The sequence below is a fragment of the Brienomyrus brachyistius genome, unplaced genomic scaffold (assembly GCF_023856365.1).
Source record: "Brienomyrus brachyistius isolate T26 unplaced genomic scaffold, BBRACH_0.4 scaffold87, whole genome shotgun sequence".
NCBI classification, from domain to species: Eukaryota; Metazoa; Chordata; class Actinopteri; order Osteoglossiformes; family Mormyridae; genus Brienomyrus; species Brienomyrus brachyistius.
In genome coordinates, this window is record NW_026042362.1 from 560,243 (window position 1) to 583,187 (window position 22,945).

At 43.1% G+C, this 22,945-nt stretch overlaps 3 protein-coding genes across 6 annotated transcripts in view; 1 reads left to right on the plus strand and 2 right to left on the minus strand.

The window, feature by feature from the left end:
* Nucleotides 1–4,134: 4,134 nt before the first annotated feature.
* LOC125727133 (uncharacterized) lies at nt 4,135–7,421 on the plus strand. The gene is made up of 2 exons (XM_049003870.1): nt 4,135–4,195; nt 5,732–7,421. The coding sequence occupies exons 1-2, from the start codon at nt 4,188–4,190 to the stop codon at nt 6,495–6,497; spliced, it is 774 nt and encodes a 257-aa protein (XP_048859827.1). The 5' UTR covers nt 4,135–4,187; the 3' UTR covers nt 6,498–7,421.
* Nucleotides 7,422–9,254: 1,833 nt separating this feature from the next.
* LOC125727132 (uncharacterized) lies at nt 9,255–22,368 on the minus strand. Its single transcript, XM_049003869.1, has 2 exons — nt 22,255–22,368; nt 9,255–10,996 (listed from the first exon to the last, which is right to left on the minus strand). The coding sequence occupies exons 1-2, from the start codon at nt 22,358–22,360 to the stop codon at nt 10,188–10,190; spliced, it is 915 nt and encodes a 304-aa protein (XP_048859826.1). The 5' UTR covers nt 22,361–22,368; the 3' UTR covers nt 9,255–10,187.
* LOC125727128 (proline-rich protein 36-like) overlaps nt 9,255–22,945 on the minus strand; it is a 35,135-nt gene continuing 21,444 nt past the window's right edge. For 3 of the 4 annotated variants that reach the window (XM_049003864.1, XM_049003863.1, XM_049003862.1), the window contains 2 exons: nt 18,579–18,644; nt 9,255–11,394 (listed from right to left, as the gene is read on the minus strand). The gene's annotated coding sequence lies outside the window, so the exon portion shown is untranslated. Of the gene's footprint in view, nt 11,395–17,841; nt 18,255–18,578; nt 18,645–22,945 lie in introns of those variants that run through there. The other variant, XM_049003865.1, reaches the window with a different exon arrangement.

A 22,945-nucleotide genomic window follows, 5' to 3' on the forward strand; every position in this document is an offset into this window, starting at 1 on the left:
CATATAGTTAAGTCTTGACTGTTTACACGTAAACACTTAAAAAAGATATATACTGAACAAAAATATAAACGCAACACTTTTGTTTTTGCTCCCATTTTTCATGAGATGGACTTAAAGATCTAAAATGCATTCCAGACACACAATATTACCATTCCTCTCAAACATTTCTCACAAATCAGTCTAAATGTGTGATAGTGAGCACTTCTGCTTTGCTGAGATAATCCATCCCACCTCACAGGTGTGCCACATCAAGATGCTGATCTGACATCATCAACCGGCCTCACAACCGCAGACCACGTGTAACCACACCAGCCCAGGACCTCCACATCCAGCAGGTTCACCTCCAAGATCGTCTGAGACCAGCCACTCAGACAGCTGCTGAAACAATTGGTTTGCATAACCAAACACTTTCTGCACAAACTGTCAGAAACCGTCTCAGGGAAGCTCAACTGGAGGTGAACCTGCTGGATGTGGAGGTCCTGGGCTGGTGTGGTTACACGTGGTCTGCGGTTGTGAGGCCGGTTGGATGTACTGCCATATTCTCTGAAACGCCTTTGGAGACGGCTTATGGTTGAGAAATGAACATTCAATGCACGAGCAACAGATCTGGTTGACATTCCTGCTGTCCGCATGCCAATTGCACGCTCCCTCAATGCTTGTGGCATCTGTGGCATTTTGCTGTGAGACAAAACTGCACATTCCAGGGTGGCCTTTTATTGTGGGCAGTATAAGGTACACCTGTGCACTACCCATGATGTCAGATCAGCATCTTGATGTGGCACACCTGTGAGGTGGGATGGATTATCTCAGCAAAGCAGAAGTGCTCACTATCACACATTTAGACTGATTTGTGAGAAATGTTTGAGAGGAATGGTAATATTGTGTGTCTGGAATGCATTTTAGATCTTTAAGTCCATCTCATGAAAAATGGGAGCAAAAACAAAAGTGTTGCGTTTATATTTTTGTTCAGTGTAGCTGAGGTCCTGGATTCAGTCTCCTGCATTTTCTCTCTAACCCCCTCAAAGAATTTCTTGCAGGGATTAATTCAGTATGTTTTAACAACATATAAAAAGACCAGATGAGTTATGAGCAACACTTTACTTGAGGGGGCACTAATAATGTAGTAGTACATCCATCCATCTATTTTCCAAACCGCTTATCCTACTGGGTCGCGGGGGGTCCGGAGCCTATCCCGGAAGCAATGTGCACAAGGCAGGGAACAACCCAGGATGAGGGGCCAGCCTGTCGCAGGGCACACTCACACACCATTCATTCTGACACACACACCTACGGGCAATTTAGCAACTCCAGTTAGCCTCAGCATGTTTTTGGACTGTGGGGGGAAACCCCACGACGACATGGGGAGAACATGCAAACTCCACACACATGTGACCCAGCCGGAGACTCGAACCCGGGTCCCAGAGGTGTGAGGCAACAGAGCTAACCAGTGCACCTGTCAGAGTCCGCTGGTTAAAGCGGGTAGTGCGCACAGTCTGACAAGCGGGCAGGAAGCAGGCGGAGTACGGGGAAAACGAGGATTTATTCGGGATCGGGACGGAGCAGACAGCACTAAGACTAACTAACATCAATGACAGACCAGAAATTAAGGCAAGACATGGACTGAAATAGATGAGATTGGGCGAAAATAAGTGGACACAGCTGGGCAAGATCAGGGAAGCACACGTGGGTAATCAGGGGGCGTGGCACACACGAGGATCGTACGAGCCGGGCATGACAGCACCACCATGCCGCCCCTGAAGTAGTACACTCTTACTTAATTTATTAATTAACCAGAAAGTATTAGTTATATACTGATCCCACGTTCATTCATTCTTAATCATAAGTTAGTGTATTTGTTCATCATTTGTACTTGAGTAGTTACTGAGTTATTACTGAGTAATGTATATTTGAACAATATAAAATATAATAATATATGTGCTATAAATCAACAAACCATTGTCCTTTCCTTTTATCCACTGCAGGGCTGCAGGAAGCAGCATACAGAGGAAATGCTTTGGGCGGGATGGTAGCCCGGATCAGGGCTCACATACTGGCTCACATGTGGGCAATGAAGAAGTAGCACTTCACGTGTACGGGAGAAAAACAGCAACCAGAGGAATCCTATGCAATCTCAGTGAGAATAAACTCCCCAGACCCAGGACTGGGGCAGGAATTGCAGGATTCTCCTCTAGCATTTATTTTGGCATACTGTATTTATTGCTATTATCCTTGGTACATGTTTATATTTGCCAATAATTGAAATTGAAATAAACATGATTATTATTCATCCATCCTCGTACCGCATATCCTGGAGATGAGGGCCTGGAGCTTATCCCAGGTAGCATAGGACACAATGGTATACTTTTGGATGGGATGCCAGTCCATTGCAGGGAATGCACTCACTCACACACTGTGGGCAATTTAGAGATGACAGTCTATTATTATTAGGATACCTATAGTTTTTAGTAGTTTTCACTATTATTATGCTTTTTGCCATGGGAGTCTATGGCAGCCCATAGAGCTGATTGGCAACTTTTTTTAAATTTGGCACATCGATAGAGGTCAGTTCCAACTATTCATACCAAATTTGGGTTCAATCCATCCATCACTCTAGCGCCACCCTCAGGCCAAATTTCAAGAAATGTTTTTGCCTTATTCTCTTTCTTATCATTGTATGATTATGCTATTTACTTTTAAGTATTAGCATTACCTGTCTTGGTGACATCCCATAATACAGCTCTGATGAGCTGATCACATATAAAACACTTCCCACGCAGCACATTATGCTTTATTATCTATTTATTATTCAAACATCAAACTTTGATGACGTCAATGTATATCCCTGACATAAATCACTGACGTGAAGCTATGGACATCATACTTAACTAGCTGACGTTTCAGTATTTTATATAGCATGATGGGTGCAGATCTAACTTAGTGTATAACTTAGTTTTGGCAGTGGTTTTGCTATATAGAGTCCATCGTCATGATCCCATAGTTAGCGGAAGCGAAAATAGTGTAATTAGTACAAGTACTAAAGAAATGTAATGTAATACCGAACAGCTTTCAAAAATGCAGTACCGCAAATACCTTTTTGGCACCGGTTTCCCGCGCAGCATCAGTCTGCCTGAGATATTTGATAAAGTGTGGATCTTCCTATACGTGCAGCACGAATAAATAAAAACCTCTGCTTTGTATACTTGACAAATCTGTGTGTGTCATCATACTCAAAACCGCGCCAAATAAGCCACGAAATTAACCATGAATTCTACCCTACTGTGGTACACAGCTTTGCTTCTTATGTTTCTTTCACACAAAAAGTTGCAGGTTGATGACAAAACGTGCTCGCGTCCGGACCAGTAAGTGCAACAGGGGGGCAGAACTGGGGAGGGGGGCGGGATGCGATCGTGCTCGGTTGCCGTAAAAGGCAGCTGGGCCCAGTGTGGTACGCGCTTAGTCTAATTACAGGTTCTTGTGGGAAGCTTGTGTGATGTATAACCTTGTTCATGTCAGGTTTCGGGCTGGTTGCGAGCGCGATCGCACGGGCAGGAAACAGGCAGGCAGAACACGGGGAAACTGGGATTTATTAGCACTAAAACGGGACGAAGCACGAACATCGACTAACTAACATCAATGACCGACCAGGAACGAAAGCAAGACATGGACTATAATAATCGAAAATAATCGGACACAGCTGGGTATAATGGGGAAGCACACGTGGATAATCAGGGGGGCATGGCACACATGAGGATCGTACGAGCTGGGCGTGACAGTTCGACATACTGATCGCTATGTATCGCGATACAACAGTTTGAAATGTTACCAAAGTGTCATTTTATAATTCCCATATTAAACAAGTTACCGTGCATAGTGCTTTGGGGAGAGACAGGCTCCAAGAGTGCAGTTCATTTCACGTGTCTTTAAGTCATTGTCTGATATTATCCAGAGCTGAATGTGTGATTCATGCTTACTACTATATTCTTGCTTTGCAGTCCTTACACAATTTTTTTTCTTATTTACTTCTAAAAGTAAATAAAAAACTTATAAAACTGTCATTATTATATAAGAACTATACGTATTATGATGTTATTATTTAGTTATGTTGTTGCTTGGTTACATTTGATGCCTCCGCACGTGGGAAACTACCGGTTTGAAAGACGCGGCTTCACTTGCTTTTCTGCACCAAGATGGCAAGGTACGTTGCATTTCTGCTCCCATTTTATCGTATAACTTATCTTATTATTTAGTATCTGTCTTTGTATGTACAGTGGTACCTCGACCCACGAACAGTCCTGATCACGAATAAATCGGGTTACGAACCAGATGTTCCAAAATGTTTTGTATCGGTTGTCGAAACGTGTTTCGGGCCGCGAACACACAAACGTCCCGAAAAGGGTCCAATGAAAGCTCCCCAAAGAACCACCCGAAACGCGAAGAAATGTCCAGTATAATAATAGAAAAAATCATATTTTCGAAATTACTGCATTTGACTGTTACTTAGTCTTTTAATGTTGATTGTTTAGTTTTTTGGGGGGATGTTTTGTGGTTCTTTTCCGTGTTTTGGCGTCTTTCGAGCGACCAGCGTATGCTCAGTTTTAATGTTTTATTTAATTTAGCATTTGTTAGCATGTAAATGTAAATGTATGCTCTCAGTTATATGTGCACAGTCTGTCATAATTTGATTGTACGGTAGGGGGTGTTGATTTGTACTGCGCGTGCTCGAAGTGTATATATGTATGTATAGAGTGACCTAAAGAGAAAGTCGGCGATATGTCCTAGTTCATGGTGAATAACGTGTTGTGTGAACTTATTTTTCCATGTATAAATCCTCTATTATTGTTAGTCTTCTCCCGATTTTCTTACCGCTGCACCGACAGTTTGACGTGCCAACAGCATTATTTGTTACAAGTAAGGTTATTTTAATTTAAGTCTATATTCTTGGTCGCGTTCTCCCCATGTCGTCGTGGGCTTTCCTCCGGGTACTTGCTAAATTGCCCGTAGGAGTGCATGTGTGAGTGAATGGTGTGTGAGTGTGCCCTGCAATGGGCTGGCCCCCCATCCTCGATTTTTCCCTGCCTCGTGCCCATTGCTTCCGGGATAGGCAACCCAGTAGGATAAGCGGTTTGGAAAATGGATGGATGGATTCTTGATCACAGAAAAATATTAAAAATTGAAGAAAATGCAGCGTTTCTGAGGTTTAAACATATTGAACATAATACATATTTACATTATTTGAAATGGGAGAAATTGATTGAGGTCACGCACTTTTCAGGTCAGGAACTGACACTGTTCGTGAGCCGAGGTATGACTGTATATTGAAATATGTTTGTGTAAAATTCGGTATATTGTTTGGATTATATTTAAATTTTATGTGCAGGTTAGTTAGTGTCATATGCAGGGTTGCCAACCCTCACTCAAGATGTCTTGTAGTCAATCCGTTTTGTTCCATTATAAACCTAAAATTAGCTCCATCAAAAGTGTTGGGGTAGTCTGCAAACCCTCCAGACTATTTACAAGGTAGTAAGACTGTTACACATATGGAGATGAATGTGCAGACTTGTCTGGAATTGAGAATCTCACGCCAGCCAGCTGACCAAAGATAGCAGCTCTGCCTGTGCAGTAATGCGGTTGTTGATTGGGAAGGTGTGGGTCAGTGCAGAAGTGTAGTCCACATGTCAGGAGTGACTGACAGCTCCATTGCATTGCCTGTATGTTGTTTTTCCTCATTCAGAATCAGACGAATGGAGAAAGCTGTTTGCTGGAGCGATGACAGATACTGGGCAACTTGGGACAAGTGGGGAGAGGTGATTGACTGGGGAGATGAGAAAGAGCTGTGCTCCCCAGCAGAATCACCTTCTGACCAGGCTGACAGTTCCACTGAGTCACATTCCCGAAGGCGAATTGCCAAGGCAGTTAGCTGGACGGATGATGCTTATTGGGCAGCCTGGGACAAGTGGGAAGAGATCATCTGCTGGGCTGATGAAGAGGAGTGCTCCCAAGTAACTCCACCCACTAGCCAGCTTGGGAGGGATAAGGGGATAGATGTACATGGGTTAGAGGCTTTTGTGATGAATAACAGGACAATCTCCATAAAGCCTGTAGACAACCATCGAGACAGTCTGGAGATAGGAGCTGTGCTGGTAGACCTCTGCCAGTTTGATCTCGAATATTTAGATCAAAGTAAATTTGGTTTTGAAATTGTACAAGTACAAATTGGAGAAGTCAAAGTGGAGGAGACTAGAGAAAAGGCTTTTGAAAAAGCATTTGAATTGGAAATTGTGGATGTGGCAGTAGAAGTTGTAAACAGTGAATTCCAACTGAATGCAATAAATTTGGATATTGTTGAGACTAAGGTGGACAAATTCTTATTGGAAGAAATGATCATTGGCGATTTAGAAGCAGGCAATGTGAAGGTGTCAGTATCAAATGGCAATGTGGTGAAGGTACCCTTAAGGTACCCTTCACCACAGAGGAACAGAAGGACCAGGCAACCTTAGACCATACTCTCTGGTGGTTGACTCGTGGCAACTGGACTTGTCTCTGAAAGTTAGAAATGTTTCGCTGCTCATCCAAGCAGCTTCTTCAGCCTGAGGGAGGTAGTAAGTGTCCACATATTTATCCTCCTGGGTAAGTAGTCTAAGGGGGCTCGTTGAGTGAAACAAAGTGGGGGGGGGAGTTGCGGGTAGATGTAACCATCACACCTTAGCAGTCCCTCCTACTCCAATAGAGTGGGTCGTTAAGGGTGGTCCACCTGGTGGAGGTGTTAATTGGGTCTGTTTTTTTCCTGGGAATTATTTTTGTTTTGGCAAATGATGAGAGGGCCGCAGGTTAAATTGGAGACAGGTTGTGCCTAATGCCTCTACCTCTGTTGAGTGAGGGATTGTGCATTTGCACATGCAAAGCTGCTTGGACGAGCGGTGAAACGTTTCTACCTTTCAGAGAGGTACAATGTCTTTGGATGTCTTTTGTCTTATGCAGTCTGGGAGTTGACTGAATGCTGGGGCGGGGGTAGCTTTTCCTTTGTAGTGGGGTCCGGTGGGGCGCCTTGGGCTCTGTGGGGCCCGGTGGTGCTGCTGCCTTGGGCCCCGGTCTGGATGGGCCTGGGCCCCCCTCCCTGGATGGATTTCGGGGAACGGGGAGTGCCTATGGGGGTCAGCGGGGGGAGCTGGCTCCGGGGGGGGAGGTATTTTGCCCCCCCCCATTCCTTTCCTCCCCATCCCTAAATGCTTCCCTCCTCCCGCTCCATCACACCACCACACATGTAGGGCTTTGAGGTGTAGGTGCGTTGCTGGGATGCAGGGTAGGTATTCCTCCTCTGTCCCCTCGCGACCACCTGTACCTCATTCATACACTACAACGTAGACACTCTCATTACTTACTCTCTCATGACACATACATTTAGGGCGTTGGGGATGGGCACACAGAATGGCATCCAGAGGGCGGTCTGTTCATTCAGCTTTACCTCTGGTGCCAGGGCCCACATCTCAATTTTAATCACACATAGACATTGAGGGCTCTGGGGAGAGGCCGAGCTAACACCAGCTGTTGGTCGGCAGGGGGTGGTTAGTGCCATGCCCTTCACCTGTTTTAAAAGCACTTTAGAACAACACACACCAACACCACATCTGAGCGGGCGAAGGGGGGCATGGGGTCTTTTCACACCCCCGTTCCCTGTTCGCCATTTGGGTCTGAGAGGAAGAGTTGGTCGGGGTCTGGGCTGGTGGGCTTCTCGGCTACTGCGGGGTCCGGGGTGATTTTCTGGTCTCCTCGCCAGAGGAAAAATAGTGGTCCACATAGAGTATATATGGGGAGTGAGAGTATGTGTACAGCGTTCATTTCTGTGTGTCTAAATGTTGGGTGAATGTGTAAATATTTGTTTATGTCTGCATGAGGGTGGGAACGTATGCTTGTGTATGTGTGTGCCTGTTTGTCTATACACACGTGTCAGGTTGGGTCCTAGACTCCACCTGAAATAACATCTCGGGCACAATAAAGTGGTCCTCCGCAGAGGGGGGGTGGTGGAGGGAAAAAAAAAAAAAAAAAAGCTTGTGACCCACCGACCGATTTCTTATTTGATTACTGTTGTTCCTTGTCTTGTTTTTACCCCTCGTGGTCTGCTTTTGTTTTTATTAGTGTCTCTAGTGTTTTTCCCCTTTCCTCCTTTGAATCCCTGAGTGAGTCGTCCACTCTCTGTTTCTGCTTGCTCCATGCCACGCTGTCGCTCTCAATCCGCCCTGGACCTGTGACAGTATTTCTGTTTTTGCTTTTGTTTGGACGTACTGAGTTTAGGATACCTAGCTTAGAAGGAATAGTTCAGCCTGTCATGTGTAACGTTGTTAAATGCGCTGATATCAGTGTTATGTCACAGTAGCAGAAACTTAAAATGGTACATTTTGTTTTCTTTTTGTTTTCTTGCAATTACTACATACAAATGTTTAATGTTTTGCTGACATCTAATTAGAAAATAAATGCATTTATGCTTTAAATGATCTTTTTGTTGTCTTCAATCATTTCAACAGGTGAAAATGACCTGAAATCAATGAGTTTGAACACTGGACACTACATTCCGTGTTTGTGTATAAAGTCATGTTTAGCGTACATGCGAGTTCATTCGTATCCTTTTCCCCAGAGACAAAAAGTAGGCTAGGCTAATGAGGAAAAAAACACACAAATATATAGACCTAATGTCAGTGTATTATTCATGAGGTTTTGTAATATCTGAGACCAAATTAAACTTAATCTGTGTATTTAATGGATTTATGTGCTATTGCTACTGGTTTAATTGGTAAATAGGCCTTTTACCAAGCAATTGAATATTTAAATGGGAATGTTTTACGTTATTGATTTAGCTTTAATCATGAAGTACCAAGTTTGATATCAATCCATGTCTAATGTGACATATTCAGGACATGCAAAGTCTATACACATAGGCACAGACTATGGCTGGGATTCGTGTGGCCTACCCTGCAGATGGGAGGCCAACACTGCATGGTATATATTCTTTAAATTTATTTAATATTAGTTACATAATTACTCATATAGACCATGTTAATACTTAATAGTGCATGTAAAGAAAATTATACTCTCATTTGACATTAATGTGTGGAGTGCATGTAAGTATGTGTTGGAGAAAGCGTCAGGCTTTCCACTCCAACCCTGCACACAGGACCAAACTACAATACAGTATATGTTGGAGAAAGCGACAGGCTTTCCACTCCAACTCTGTACACACCATTAATTACGAGACAACACACTTAGAGTTTTACTTGCACAAGGGTAACCACACTCTCTGCATGCTAGGCTACAAAGGAATGTGTTACAAAGGGTGGTTCCCCTTGGCACCTTTATTTATAGTCAATGGGGGGCAGGGGTCTTGGAGTGAGAACAAAGAAAAGACTGTGAGAGTAAGAAGAAGTTCTGGTTTTACTCAGGTAGACAACTATTTAAACACGTGCTCAGGATACGTGTAAACTAATATAATCTAAAGTATGAAGGTAAAGGAAAACAAAATAATGTATATACATATTTACACTCATTGCTGATTATACAGAAATGATAACAAATGATTACTAACAGTTTCTTCAACCTAACAGTCCCTCCTGTTTATCATGACAGTATGATCAGAAACATCAGTATTGTACAATTTGCAAAAACACTTTCAGCACAACCGTCATTCAGATCACATCATCATCATTATTAAGAGGGCTAGACAAGGTTAGTAAATCCATTCGTTCTTCTGCAGTGTATAGCAGAAAAACAGAATTAAAAGTATGTTGTATCATGGAACGGAGGCAGGGTATAATACAAATGAAACAACAACATACAAATAATAATGTAACAAGAATGGGGAGTGAGAACTTTAGCAGTAACTGCCACCAGGACCCAGTAAGAAACCAATTCAACCATGAGGGGCCAGCATGAGGGTCTAAGGTCATGATCTTTTGAAGTTCTCGCAGACGGTCCAAGGCTGTAGTCATGTTGGGTGAGTGCACATTATCGGGAATATATGTACAGCAGGTATTATTTAAAAGCACGCATACACCACCTTGTGCAGCAGTAAGTATGTCTAAAACCATTCTATTCTGAATGACCATCTGTTTAATAGCATCTATCTCTCCATTCTGTTGCTCATTTATTATGATGGAGTTATTTATGAACAGCCCCAAACGATAATCAATAGTTTCTAATCATAACGTATTCTTTGCTGTTCCTACCCAGGGAAAAAGAGACATTAATACTTTCTGGTCTGTAGACCAATGTTTGAACTCCTGGGGAACATCTGAACCCCAGACACTGTCATGAGGACGGAGAGAAGCTGTAGTTATGATGGACCGGCGCCTGCGGTTCGCTGGTGTAGACGACAGTGACACCAGGAAAGTATGGTCTGACACAAAGATTGGAGCGCACACACCATACCAGTTATAGGGCAAAACGAAATATGCGCGGGGTCCACATAACCAAGCTACTCCTTGCACCCAGTAGGTGCCATTACTAAATCCACTTATGTTTACCGGGGCACCTTCTCCGTGTACTAGTATTTGGGCACAGTTGGTGGTGTTCCCCATATGGTGGGTGCCATTCATTTGGTCATAACACATTGAGTGATTAAATGTTTTAGGGTCCATGTTCAGGTGGACAGATAAAGGTAAGGATATATTTGACACTTTTATAGCAAAATCGATCCAAAACTGCTGTGCACATACGCCATTATCCAAACCAGCAGTATATGGATCTGTGTCATTTATTTTTATATTATCATGCTGATAGCCTACACCTGCAAAAGAGGCAGCACACTTTGCTTGTGACTTATTCATAGGTTTCCCATATATAGTTAATCCGTCGGCATGAGATGGCATGTGGGTACAGACATAACAATTAGTTAAATTGTCTTTCTTTGCTGAATCATAAACATAACGGTACCAGTAATTTTGTAGGAAAGGATGGGTCTCATTTGTGGAGATAGGTCTCAGGTGGGAGCCGTCATGTGTCCATCTAGGTGGGTGAAACACCTGCTCTGGTGAGTGCAGAAGCAGACCAACAATTCCCATAAAGAGAATTACACCGAGAGTTACCTTACCACATCCCCACCCAATCAGAGCCATTGTAAATGGAGTGCAGATCAGCTGTTTTCTTCACCGGGTTGAGACGTCAGTATCCTATTGATTGCTGCGCCTTTGTAGCGGACTTCCACTGCTACTCCGAAGGTACAGAGGTCTCTGATACGGGCTTGATGGGCTTACAGTGACTCTTATGTATCCAGGAAGGTCGCTCTGCTATTTTCACCGCTGTTGGTGTTGTGAGGAGGACTTGATAAGGTCCGTCCCACCGAGGCGTGCTCCAATCCTTTCGCAACAGGACCTTGACCAGGATCCAATCTCCTGGCTGCAGATTATCCTGTTGAACAGAAACAGAATTTACTGGCAGACTACTGGGGTTATGTTTTTGTTGCGATGTTAGTAGTTTACGCATCCAATCGGCTAACGTATTTTCTCTGTCTGCTTTTCCTATATCACTCATTTCGGTTGCTAAGGGAAACGGTCTACCATACACTATTTCAAATGGTGTCAATCCTGCAGGAGTGGGAGTTATTCTCATCCATAATTTTACTAGAGACAAACATTCTGGCCACGGTCTTTTTGTCTCTTCCACTGTCTTTCTGAGTCTTGTTTTAATGGTGCCGTTGGTCCTTTCCACTAAGCCTGCGCTCTGGGGGTGATAAGCGCAATGAATTTTAAGCGTAAAACCTAATGCTTGTGAGCAAAGGGACATGGTCTGATTTACAAAATGAGTCCCATTGTCCGATCTTATAATATGAGGTATGCCATAGGTAGGGAAATAATGGCCTACCAAACATTTTGCAACGGTAATTGCATCACAGTGTTTTACAGGGTATATTTCTACCCACTTAGAAAAGGTGTCTATAATGACTAGACAGTACTTCTTCCCTTGTGACCAAGATAATTCAATGAAATCCATATGTACAATTTGAAATGGATACTCAGCTGCGGGAAACTGGCCACGTTTTGGCCTTATGTTGCCTTGTGCATTGTGTTTACAGCAAATTAAGCACGCTCGACAAAATTGTTTTGCATAATCAGAAAAATTTATAGTATAAAAGTATTGTTGGATAATATGTACCATCCCTCCTGTTGAGACATGGGTGTTTCCATGGCTCACTAAGGCAGCTGTCTTGTATAAATTTTTTGGTAGGATGGGCTTGTCATTCATATAATAAGTTTTCCCTTGCTGTATTGCTCCTCTCTTAATCCAGCTCTGTATTTCTGTTTTAGGTGCATGAGTCTGTGCATCACATAGTACATCACTATCTATCAACAAGACATCTGTAACATTTAAGGCAGGTTGTTTTTGTGCAGCACCTTTCGCCGTCACGTCCGCAAAACTGTTTCCTTTAGCTATTGCGGAAGCATCAGTTTGGTGTGCCTTACATTTGCATATCGCAAGGCAATATGGTAATTGCACAACATCTAACAACCTGAGTAATAGGTTCGTATGAGTTAAAGATGTTCCTTGCGATGTCTTGAATCCTCTATTTTTCCACACTCTTGCATGGTGATGAACAGCTCCAAACACATATTGACTATCAGTGTATATTGTAAGTGGCTTGTTTTTGAAGAGCTCACATGCCCTAATTACAGCATAGAGTTCAGCCGCTTGTGCTGAACAAGCAGGGGGGAGTGCATTGGCCTCTAACACTTCAGTAGATGTAACTACAGCATATCCGACCTTGTTCTTCCCCATGTCATTTTTTGATGCTGATCCATCTACAAAAACAACTGTTGAATCTGGTATTGGGGTCTGTAAAATATCTGCTCTTGGTTTGGTTTGTTCTTCCACAACTGCTTTGCACGAATGTGGCTCTCCATCTTCCGCTGTCGGAAGAAGGGTGCTAGGGTTGAGAGGACCACATCGCTGTATAGTAATGTTTGACTGTGAAAGCAGGAGTGAGACTAGGGTCAGATGTCTAACATGTGTGAGGAATGGCAGTGGCGTCTGCAGTAAAACTAAAGAAACTGAATGTGGCACCTTCAAAGTGAGTGGGTGACACAACACTAATTCTGCTGATAATTTCACTGCTTCTGCAGCAGCTGCACATGCCTGCAAACACTGCGGAAAGCCAGCTGCCACTGCATCTAATCGTTTAGAATAGAACGCTAATGGCCTCTCTTTTGCGCCGAATGGCTGTGTTAATACTGCCTTCATATACCCTTGATTTGCATCAACACATAGGGTAAATGGTTGTTGATAATCTGGCAGAGCAAGTGTCACATTAGTTTGTAACATCATTTTTAGATTTGTGAATGCCAATTCTCCTTCTTTTGTCCACTGAATTTTATCTTTCAGTGCCATGTCCTTCCCATAAATCAGGGTTTGTAAAGGTTGAACGAGTGCAGCATAATCAGGTAACCATTCCCTGCAATAATTGCAAAGTCCTAAGAAGGACATCATTTGCTGTTTAGTCTTTGGCTTTGGTGCCTCTTGTATTGCCTGTTTTCTAGTTTCTAATAACGATCGACCTTGTTGGGAGAGTTTATGTCCAAGATATATAACTTCCTCTCTGCAATACTGTAATTTTTGTTTTGATGCTGTATGTCCTGTATCATATAAATGCTGTAACACTAACAGTGTGGCTTCTTTGCAATGCTGTTTTGTATCTGAAGCAATTAATATATCATCTACATACAGTAGCACTTGACTATGGGATGGTATTTTACAGAAACTCATTGAATACCGTAGTGCCATTGTATATACATGTGGACTTTCTGAAAACCCTTGAGGGAGTCTAGTGTATGTGTATTTATGTCCTTTATAAGTGAAACCAAATAAGTGTTGTGAATCAGGATGTAGTGGTACTGAGAAAAAGGCATTACTCAGATCCACTACTGAAAAATACTTCTTGTCAGGGGACAAGGAATTTAACAAAAGGTGTGGATTAGGCACATCTGGTGCAGCATGTTGTACTATTTCATTTACTGGTCTTAAATCCTGCACCATGCGCCATTTCCCTGTATGTCCCTTCTGGACGGGGAAGATAGGAGTATTGCAAGTGGCCTCAGGAGCCTCTCGCAATATTCCTGATGCCAACATATCCTGCACTACAGGGGCTATACCTTTCTCTGCTTCAGGTTTTAACGGATATTGTCTAACTACCGGGCGGTGTTCTGATTTCACAATTACTTTGTAAGGTGAAAACCCCTTTACCAGTCCTACATCAGTGGGGGAGGACGACCACAACCCTTCCGGGAGGCGATCTAGATCTGGACATGATCCCCCCTCCAGAACAGAAAAAATTTGTCAGGTTGGGTCCTGCAAGTGTGTGGTGAGAGTGGTTTGAACTCTCCATCCCAAAGGAAACCGCCACACATTGTGTTTTTTGTCATAGCTCCAAAAGGAGCCAGGTACGGGTTGGTAGTCATTGTAACTGTGCATGGAATCTCGTAAGAACATCTCTACATCCTTCCACTGCATCTGAGGTGGTTTTGATAGAGATACGTGTGGTGTTCCCCCTCTGAACACAGCCTGTTGTTTATTAGATAAGATGACTGAAGCAGCAGAAAAGCCAGTAGTGGAGTTAACATATATATGTTGTAAGGTGATACAAGTGTCTTGAAGGGCATGAAACGTTTTGTCATAGGCATAATCTGGTCCTAGGGTGCCTTTGTACCACATAGTGACGTGTAAGGCATCACCAGGCATGAACTGGGTTTGTTTAGGGGACTGCTTTTCTCTAGTTTTTCTCAATATTTCACGTGTCTGTGCTGTCCCCCCCAGATCTAGGGACCAATAATACTGTGGAGCTGACATGCCATGTATCACGAAAGTTTGCTTTTCTACTATAGCCTTCATGCCAGTGGGTGTTGCAATCACACTAATACCCATTTGTATCATAAGATCCCTTCCTAACAGATTGACTGGACATGAATGGCTTATTAGCACTTGGGCATGACATTCTAACTCTGTTTCCTCATCTTTTATGCTAACTGGATTTGTCAATTGATGACTTTCGGCTTGGCCTCCTGCAGTTCGGATATTTATGGAGGACGAGGAAAAGGTGACCCTTGGAGGGCTAGTGGTTAACACTGTTCTACAGGCTCCGGTATCACATAGGCACTCATATATTTTCCCATTTATAATAAGCCTTCGTTTTGGTAGTTCTTCAAGTTGTTTTAGTGCTAGCAGTTGGCAAACTCCTTGCAAATCTATCTCTTCTGTCTCATCCTGTTTTTGCAGCTTATCTGGCTCTTTTGATAGTTCACAGGCTAATTGTCATTGATTCTCTGTGGAATTTGGGTTGTTTATAAACTTGGTTCTACATTGCCTAGCTAAGTGCCCAAGTTTTCCGCATGTCCAGCAAGTGTTATCTTGCTGTAATAAATTTCGCTGATTGCTCCTAAAAGCACCTCTCCCCCTTCCTCGGCCTCGTGACCTTCCTCTGAACCCTCCCCTCCCCGGAGGATTCATATGTATTATTGCAACAGTATCATTAGCAGCAAACACTGCGTCTGATTTCTGTTTTTGTGCTGTATGGGCGTGTTGGGCATATTCTAGGGCTTGCTGCACTGAACCAGTATTCTGATGTACCCAATGTTTATCTATGTATCTCTTCAGTTCAGGTTTTAGCCCTGTGATGAACGCACGTTTTAACTGTTGCTGATAAACTCCTCCATTTTCCTCATTATAAGGAATTCCTGAATTCCCTCTAAACACCACTCTCATCCTATCCATAAAATCCTCTGGCTCTTCTCCATCTTTTTGCTTGCATTGTGCAATTCTGCCATAATCTGCTCGTCTCATAAACACTGTCTCTATCCTTCCATGTAATTGCTGCATACTCTGTTGCAGAGCTTGTGAATTATGTGCAAGTGGTTGATTGTCTGGTCCATGACCAGTAAAGTCTCCTGCTACTCTTCCCCATTTATGATTGAACAGCTGTCTTAAACATTGGAACATTTCTCTACCATTCAGGTGGAAACTGCTCTGTAGTTCCAATATTGCTGTCCAAAATTCTGGTACCCCTTCATCAACAGGAGGTATTCCCTTTAATGCTGCCGTTCTATCTTCAGCTGTCCATGGTCTATAGACTAACATTGTTTCAGGTCCTCCATCTGGCTCTCTATTAGGGTTTGCCACCTCCACTAGGGGGCATTGTAATTCTATTTCTTCCTCTTCACTATCAATATCAATGCCTTCATTTCGCGGATGCCATCGAACCTTAGCAGTAGCTAGATCGCGCACAGGGTATAACGTAGGATCTCTACTCCTAGTTATAATGGGGGAAGAAGGAAGAGCTGATGGCTTCTTTGGTATTGTGCCCGTAGCTGATGGTTGTTTTATTTCCCTTCTATCTACGGGTTGCATGGGGGCAGGCAATAGTGGTGGTGTTGGTGGTCTATTTTCTCTATGTTTTATTTTGGCCACCGTCTCATCTAAAGTGACTAGAGCGGCTGCAGTTAATTTATCCTTTCTATCATCCTTTTTCTGCTTTCTACGTACATCCCTTAACTTACTTTGTTCCAACCAATTATCTGAATACTTATATTCTTTTTTCCTTTTCTCCAATTTTCCTTTCTTCAAGGTTTGTAACATTTCTAGTCTTAAATTTCCTTGTAATTTTAAGATATCTGGAGTGTGGAGTTTCCCTTCAAACCCATGTTTTTTTCTCCACCTCTGATTACTTATTTGTCCTGAACCTGGTTTATATCCTTCCATAAACTTCTCATCTCCCTCTAGTTCAATCCTCTTACTCTGATTCTTTCCCATTTTTTTTTTCTTTCCCGTCTCCGCACTACACAGGTCCTGGGTGGAAATTCACTGGTACGAGATATATGGGAGGACACCAATACGGCCTTCTACTACACGCTGTTCGTGCAGCGGTATCGGTTTTCAGGGATGAAACCCGTCCTTGATCCTTCAATCACCAGTACTTCTTTCCCACCAGGCAAAATAAGAAATGGACTGACAGAAGCAACTCTAAGCCTCTATAATAGTCTTAGTCCAGTCATTCACACAATACATGCATGTTCATATTTCGCTTAATTATGGCTAAGCCTAACCCCTTTTCTGCTTAATTACGGCTAAGCCTAACCCACGTCAATTGACCCGGTTATTTCGCTGAATAACCTTTGTTGTCTCACCTGTCCTGTGTGCCTGTGTTCCGCCATCGAGGTCCGTCAGACATCACCAGACGTCGAGCGCAGTTCTAACCACCGGCCTGATGACGAATTCACGTCACAGGTCTTTCTTGCACCCGTCTCCGAGTGGCTGCCGGCAGGCTTCAGTGTCGCTCCTCTCGGCGCGCTGGCGATGTCGTCAGGTGTCCTCGGATCCGGCTCGAAGGACCAAATTATATGTTGGAGAAAGCGTCAGGCTTTCCACTCCAACTCTGCACACAGGACCAAACTACAATACAGTATATGTTGGAGAAAGCGACAGGCTTTCCACTCCAACTCTGTACACACCATTAATTACGAGACAACACACTTAGAGTTTTACTTGCACAAGGGTAACCACACTCTCTGCATGCTAGGCTACAAAGGAATGTGTTACAAAGGGTGGTTCCCCTTGGCACCTTTATTTATAGTCAATGGGGGGCAGGGGTCTTGAAGTGAGAACAAAGAAAAGACTGTGAGAGTAAGAAGAAGTTCTGGTTTTACTCAGGTGGACAACTATTTAAACACGTGCTCAGGATACGTGTAAACTAATATAATCTAAATTATGAAGGTAAAGGAAAACAAAATAATGTATATACATATTTACACTCATTGCTGATTATACAGAAATGATAACAAATGATTACTAACAGTTTCTTCAACCTAACATAGTGTTTTGCCTGCTGATGCCTTCTCTCCTCATCCTGCTTGCGAAAAACTTGCAGATCTGGCCATTTAGGACCCAGCTGTCCACCATCTGGCTAATCTGTGCTGTGATACCGGGCCACCATACTGACAGTGTAGCTCTGGCTCGGCATTTTGTAATTCCCTGATAGCCTTCATGCAGACGCTGAAGAACATCCGCTCTCAAGGGGGGAGGTATCACAAGTCCTTCTCCCTTCATGAGAAGGTCGTGAACAAGGTGAAAATCCATTCTGCGCTGCCAGTATGGTTTAATGTCTGGATCTAACTTACATCTCTCTGGCCATTCTGTGAAACAGAGGTTTGTCACTTGTCTGCATACGTCATCTTCTTTCTGCGCTGTCTTTATCTCCTCCAGCCTTTTGTCTCCACGTCTTTCTGTAGCTGAAGATGCCGTTCAATCAAAATGAATATTTTACTCACTTATCTTTTGGTCTTTTATGATTCCATGTGTACCACCTCCAAATTATTTTGAAGATTTGAATTTCATTGTATCCAAATTAATTTGGAACGGCAGACAACCCAGGAAACGCTTCTCAGTTTTACAGCGCACCAAATCAGACGGTGGCCTCGCCCTCCCTGATTTTAAGCTCTAGCATTGGGCATTTCAAATTAGGGCTATGCACACTTGGACAGACGCAGGCAGTGTAGTGTCATGGAGAGGTATTGAATCGACTATAGTGCATCCCCACGGACTCCAGGACTTACCTTTCCCAGGGGTAGGTCTTCGTAAATCACGACACAAACTTGGTTGTATCTTTTCATCCACCTTAGCTGCATGGTACAACGCCGAAAAAGTAATAGGTCAACAATCTCCTTTATGGAACAATTTCCACTTTCTGTCAGACTATAAAGCTTTTGTTTGTCCCCCCTGGTCATCCAAGGGGGTTTTCACATTTTATAATACGTTTGATGCGAATGTTGTGCGCACATTCCAGGACATTCAAAAAGAATACAGTCTGCCTGGCTTCTCATTTTTCTTCGACCTCAGGCTACGATCCACAATGAAGACCTATGCTGTGCCATGGAATTCTGTCTTAGATGATCACCCAATGTTTAGCTGGATCGATCCTGTCGAGGCATCTAAAGGCACAGTCACAATCATTTACAACAATTTACTCCTTAACGTTCATAAGCCTTTGAAGATTCTGCCAAAATGGGATTTAGAACTTTCTAGGTTAGGATTCCACCCGGTTTGGGAAACAGTGCGGTCGAATCTTTGCCTTACTTCCAAAAACCTTAGTTATGTACGTATTCACTTTAAAACTATCCATCGTTTCTATTGTAACCCTACAAACGGTATCTCATCAAACCTGCTCCCCATCCATACTGCAGCATTTGCAACACTGACACTACCGGTACGTTTCTACATGTTCTGGGACTGTCCAGTGACCCAACATTTATGGAAGCTTGTCACTCGTGTGTAATGTGATCTTACTGGACTATACTTTGACATGGAGCCTTGCTTACTATTGCTTAACGATGACTTGATGTACCAGTTCTCATTACGTGATAAAAAACTGTTAAAGGCAGGCTTTACAGCTGCTAAGAAAACCACACTACAGCGATGGATACACCCTGATACAAACCTGAAGCAATTCTGGATTGTCTCATTCCATTACATTGTCTGTTTAGAGTATACCACTGCAAAGATTAACAAGGCAAAGCAATCACTGTAAATACCTGGAGGAATATGGCTGCTGCTCTTAAAGAGCTTCTTTGAATGGTCTAGTTTATATGAGTTTGCTGCCAACATGTCAAGTGTGAAAAGTTGTTCTGTGTTTCCTTTTCTTTTTTTCTTTTCTTTTTTCTCCTTTCTCTTGCTGCTTTTTTGTCATTTATTCTTGTGGTATCTCTGTCCTGTATGTGTCTTCTGATAAATTGACGGAATGACAATAAAATTATAATCACAAAAAAAACAGCCTCAACTACAACATTATACATTTTTGCTGTACACAGTATCTTGTCACGGTTGATCAAAACATGATTCACCCCTGTATTCCCATAAAGTGTCCTGTAGGGCCTGGATTAGGTCCACAGCTCTAGCTAGATCAAGGGAAGGTGCTTGAAGCATGTCTGACAGATATTTGGCTTCCCCAAGAATCTTCCTAAGAACTGCTAGAATTCCAATAAAGGTAAGGTCTACTTGTGAAAGCAGGCCCCGTGCATCCACTGATCTCTCCGCACTGCTCTCTCCATCTATCTCATGTAGTACACGCAATACAGCTGGCAGTCTGTCCATGAGATTTTTACATGCATAGTACCTGCATGCCCATCTGGTATCACTGACTTTCTTTAGCTCTCTTGGTGCATCCTGATACATGTCTTGTTGAACTGACAACCATTTCTGGTGAACATAAGACCCTGACATGTACCAATGAAAAAAAACATGAGTTCCATGTGCGATCTTTTCAGGTATCGTGATTTTGTTGAATTGAAAGATTAATTTTTGTGGCCAGCGTGCGTATATAAGATCCGGTTGTAGTTGCGTGTGGGACCACCCTGTAACCGGAGACGTGACTCTCCATGTGCCAGTATCTCCTTTTTGGGTCACCCCGTTCAACAGCAGGGCCATATTTAATCTCCTCCTTAGCTTCTGCTTCTAAATGGTCAAAAAGAAAAAATGCTTGATCAGCAGACGACAGAAGCCAGGCCCGCATACAAACTCGCACCTCTTCCTCCCACTCCTCAAAGCTCACACCAGACCTGCCCCCAAACATTGGACACTTCCGGTCTCTAGAAATAAAAGTAAAACGTTCATTATAGACACGAGGCTCGACCGAAACAGGTGGAGGTGCGGGGGAGGATTGGGTGGCAGTAGAGGGACCTGGAACTTCTGCTCGTTCCTGGTGCAAACGATCATTATCAGGCTGGAGCTGCCCCAACAAATTCCTGAGCTGCTGCACTTCGTCGTCCATAATGACAATAGGACAATAAAACTAGACGGCACAAACGAAGCCCGGCAAACAAAATTTACTCAAAATAGTAGCGGCTCCTGGGAAACTAATGCTGCTGTTTTACTTTGCCTTTCCACTATGACAAATTAAACACCAAAAAATAAAAAATAAAAAAAAAATCTCACCTACCCTCCCCAGGGAGCGATCAGGGAGTCACATGTGCACCATGTACTGGTGAAATCCTGCCGACTACGCCCACTCCGATATAAAAGCACACAAATTCATAATCACCGCCCGGGGGACGTGAAGACCATGAACACTGCCTTTATTATTCTGCGTTCAGTTAACACTCCAAAGGAAAAACCAAACAGCAAAGCAATTACTTTAAAAATTACCCACAAATGGTACAAATCAAATCATGTTAGAATAACACTCCAATCACACAAAGAAACCCAAACCCAGCAGCTATTACCTTGGGGTGGGGGGACACACTGTCAGAAGGTACTCCACAGGGTCACCACATCACATGGCGTATGTTGGAGAAAGCGTCAGGCTTTCCACTCCAACTCTGCACACAGGACCAAACTACAATACAGTATATGTTGGAGAAAGCGACAGGCTTTCCACTCCAACTCTGTACACACCATTAATTACGAGACAACACACTTAGAGTTTTACTTGCACAAGGGTAACCACACTCTCTGCATGCTAGGCTACAAAGGAATGTGTTACAAAGGGTGGTTCCCCTTGGCACCTTTATTTATAGTCAATGGGGGGCAGGGGTCTTGGAGTGAGAACAAAGAAAAGACTGTGAGAGTAAGAAGAAGTTCTGGTTTTCCTCAGGTAGACAACTATTTAAACACGTGCTCAGGATACGTGTAAACTAATATAATCTAAAGTATGAAGGTAAAGAAAAACAAAATAATGTATATACATATTTACACTCATTGCTGATTATACAGAAATGATAACAAATGATTACTAACAGTTTCTTCAACCTAACAGTCCCTCCTGTTTATCATGACAGTATGATCAGAAGCATCAGTATTGTACAAATTGCAAAAACACTTTCAGCACAACCGTCATTCAGATCACATCATCATCATTATTAAGAGGGCTAGACAAGGTTAGTAAATCCATTCGTTCTTCTGCAGTGTATAGCAGAAAAACAGAACTAAAAGTATGTTGTATCATGGAACGGAGGCAGGGTATAATACAAATGAAACAACAACATACAAATAATAATGTAACAAGAATGGGGAGTGAGAACTTTAGCAGTAACTGCCACCAGGACCCAGTGAGAAACCAGTCCAACCATGAGGGACTGGCATGGGGATCCAGGGACATATGTGTACAGACATAACAGTTAGTTAAATTGTCTTTCTTTGCTGAATCATAAACATAACGATACCAGTAATTTTGTAGGAAAGGATGGGTCTCATTTGTGGAGATAGGTCTCAGGTGGGAACCATCATGTGTCCATCTAGGTGGGCGAAACACCTTCTCTGGTGAGTGCAGAAGCAGACCAACAATTCCCATAAAGAGAATTACACCGAGAGTTACCTTACCACATCCCCACCCAATCAGAGCCATTCTAAATGGAGTGCAGATCAGCTGTTTTCTTCACCGGGTTGAGACGTCAGTATCCTATTGATTGCTGCGCCTTTGTAGCGGACTTCCACTGCTACTCCGAAGGTACAGAGGTCTCTGATACGGGCTTGATGGGCTTACAGTGACTCTTATGTATCCAGGAAGGTCGCTCTGCTATTTTCACCGCTGTTGGTGTTGTGAGGAGGACTTGATAAGGTCCGTCCCACCGAGGTGTGCTCCACTCCTTTCGCAACAGGACCTTGACCAGGATCCAATCTCCTGGCTGCAGATTATCCTGTTGAACAGAAACAGAATTTACTGGCAGACTACTGGGGTTATGTTTTTGTTGTGATGATAATAGCTTACGCATCCAATCGGCTAACGTATTTTCTCTGTCTGCTTTCCCTATATCACTCATTTCGGTTGCTAAGGGAAACGGTCTACCATACACTATTTCAAATGGTGTCAATCCTGCAGGAGTGGGAGTTATTCTCATCCATAATTTTACTAGAGACAAACATTCTGGCCACGGTCTTTTTGTCTCTTCCATTGTCTTTCTGAGCCTTGTTTTAATGGTGCCGTTGGTCC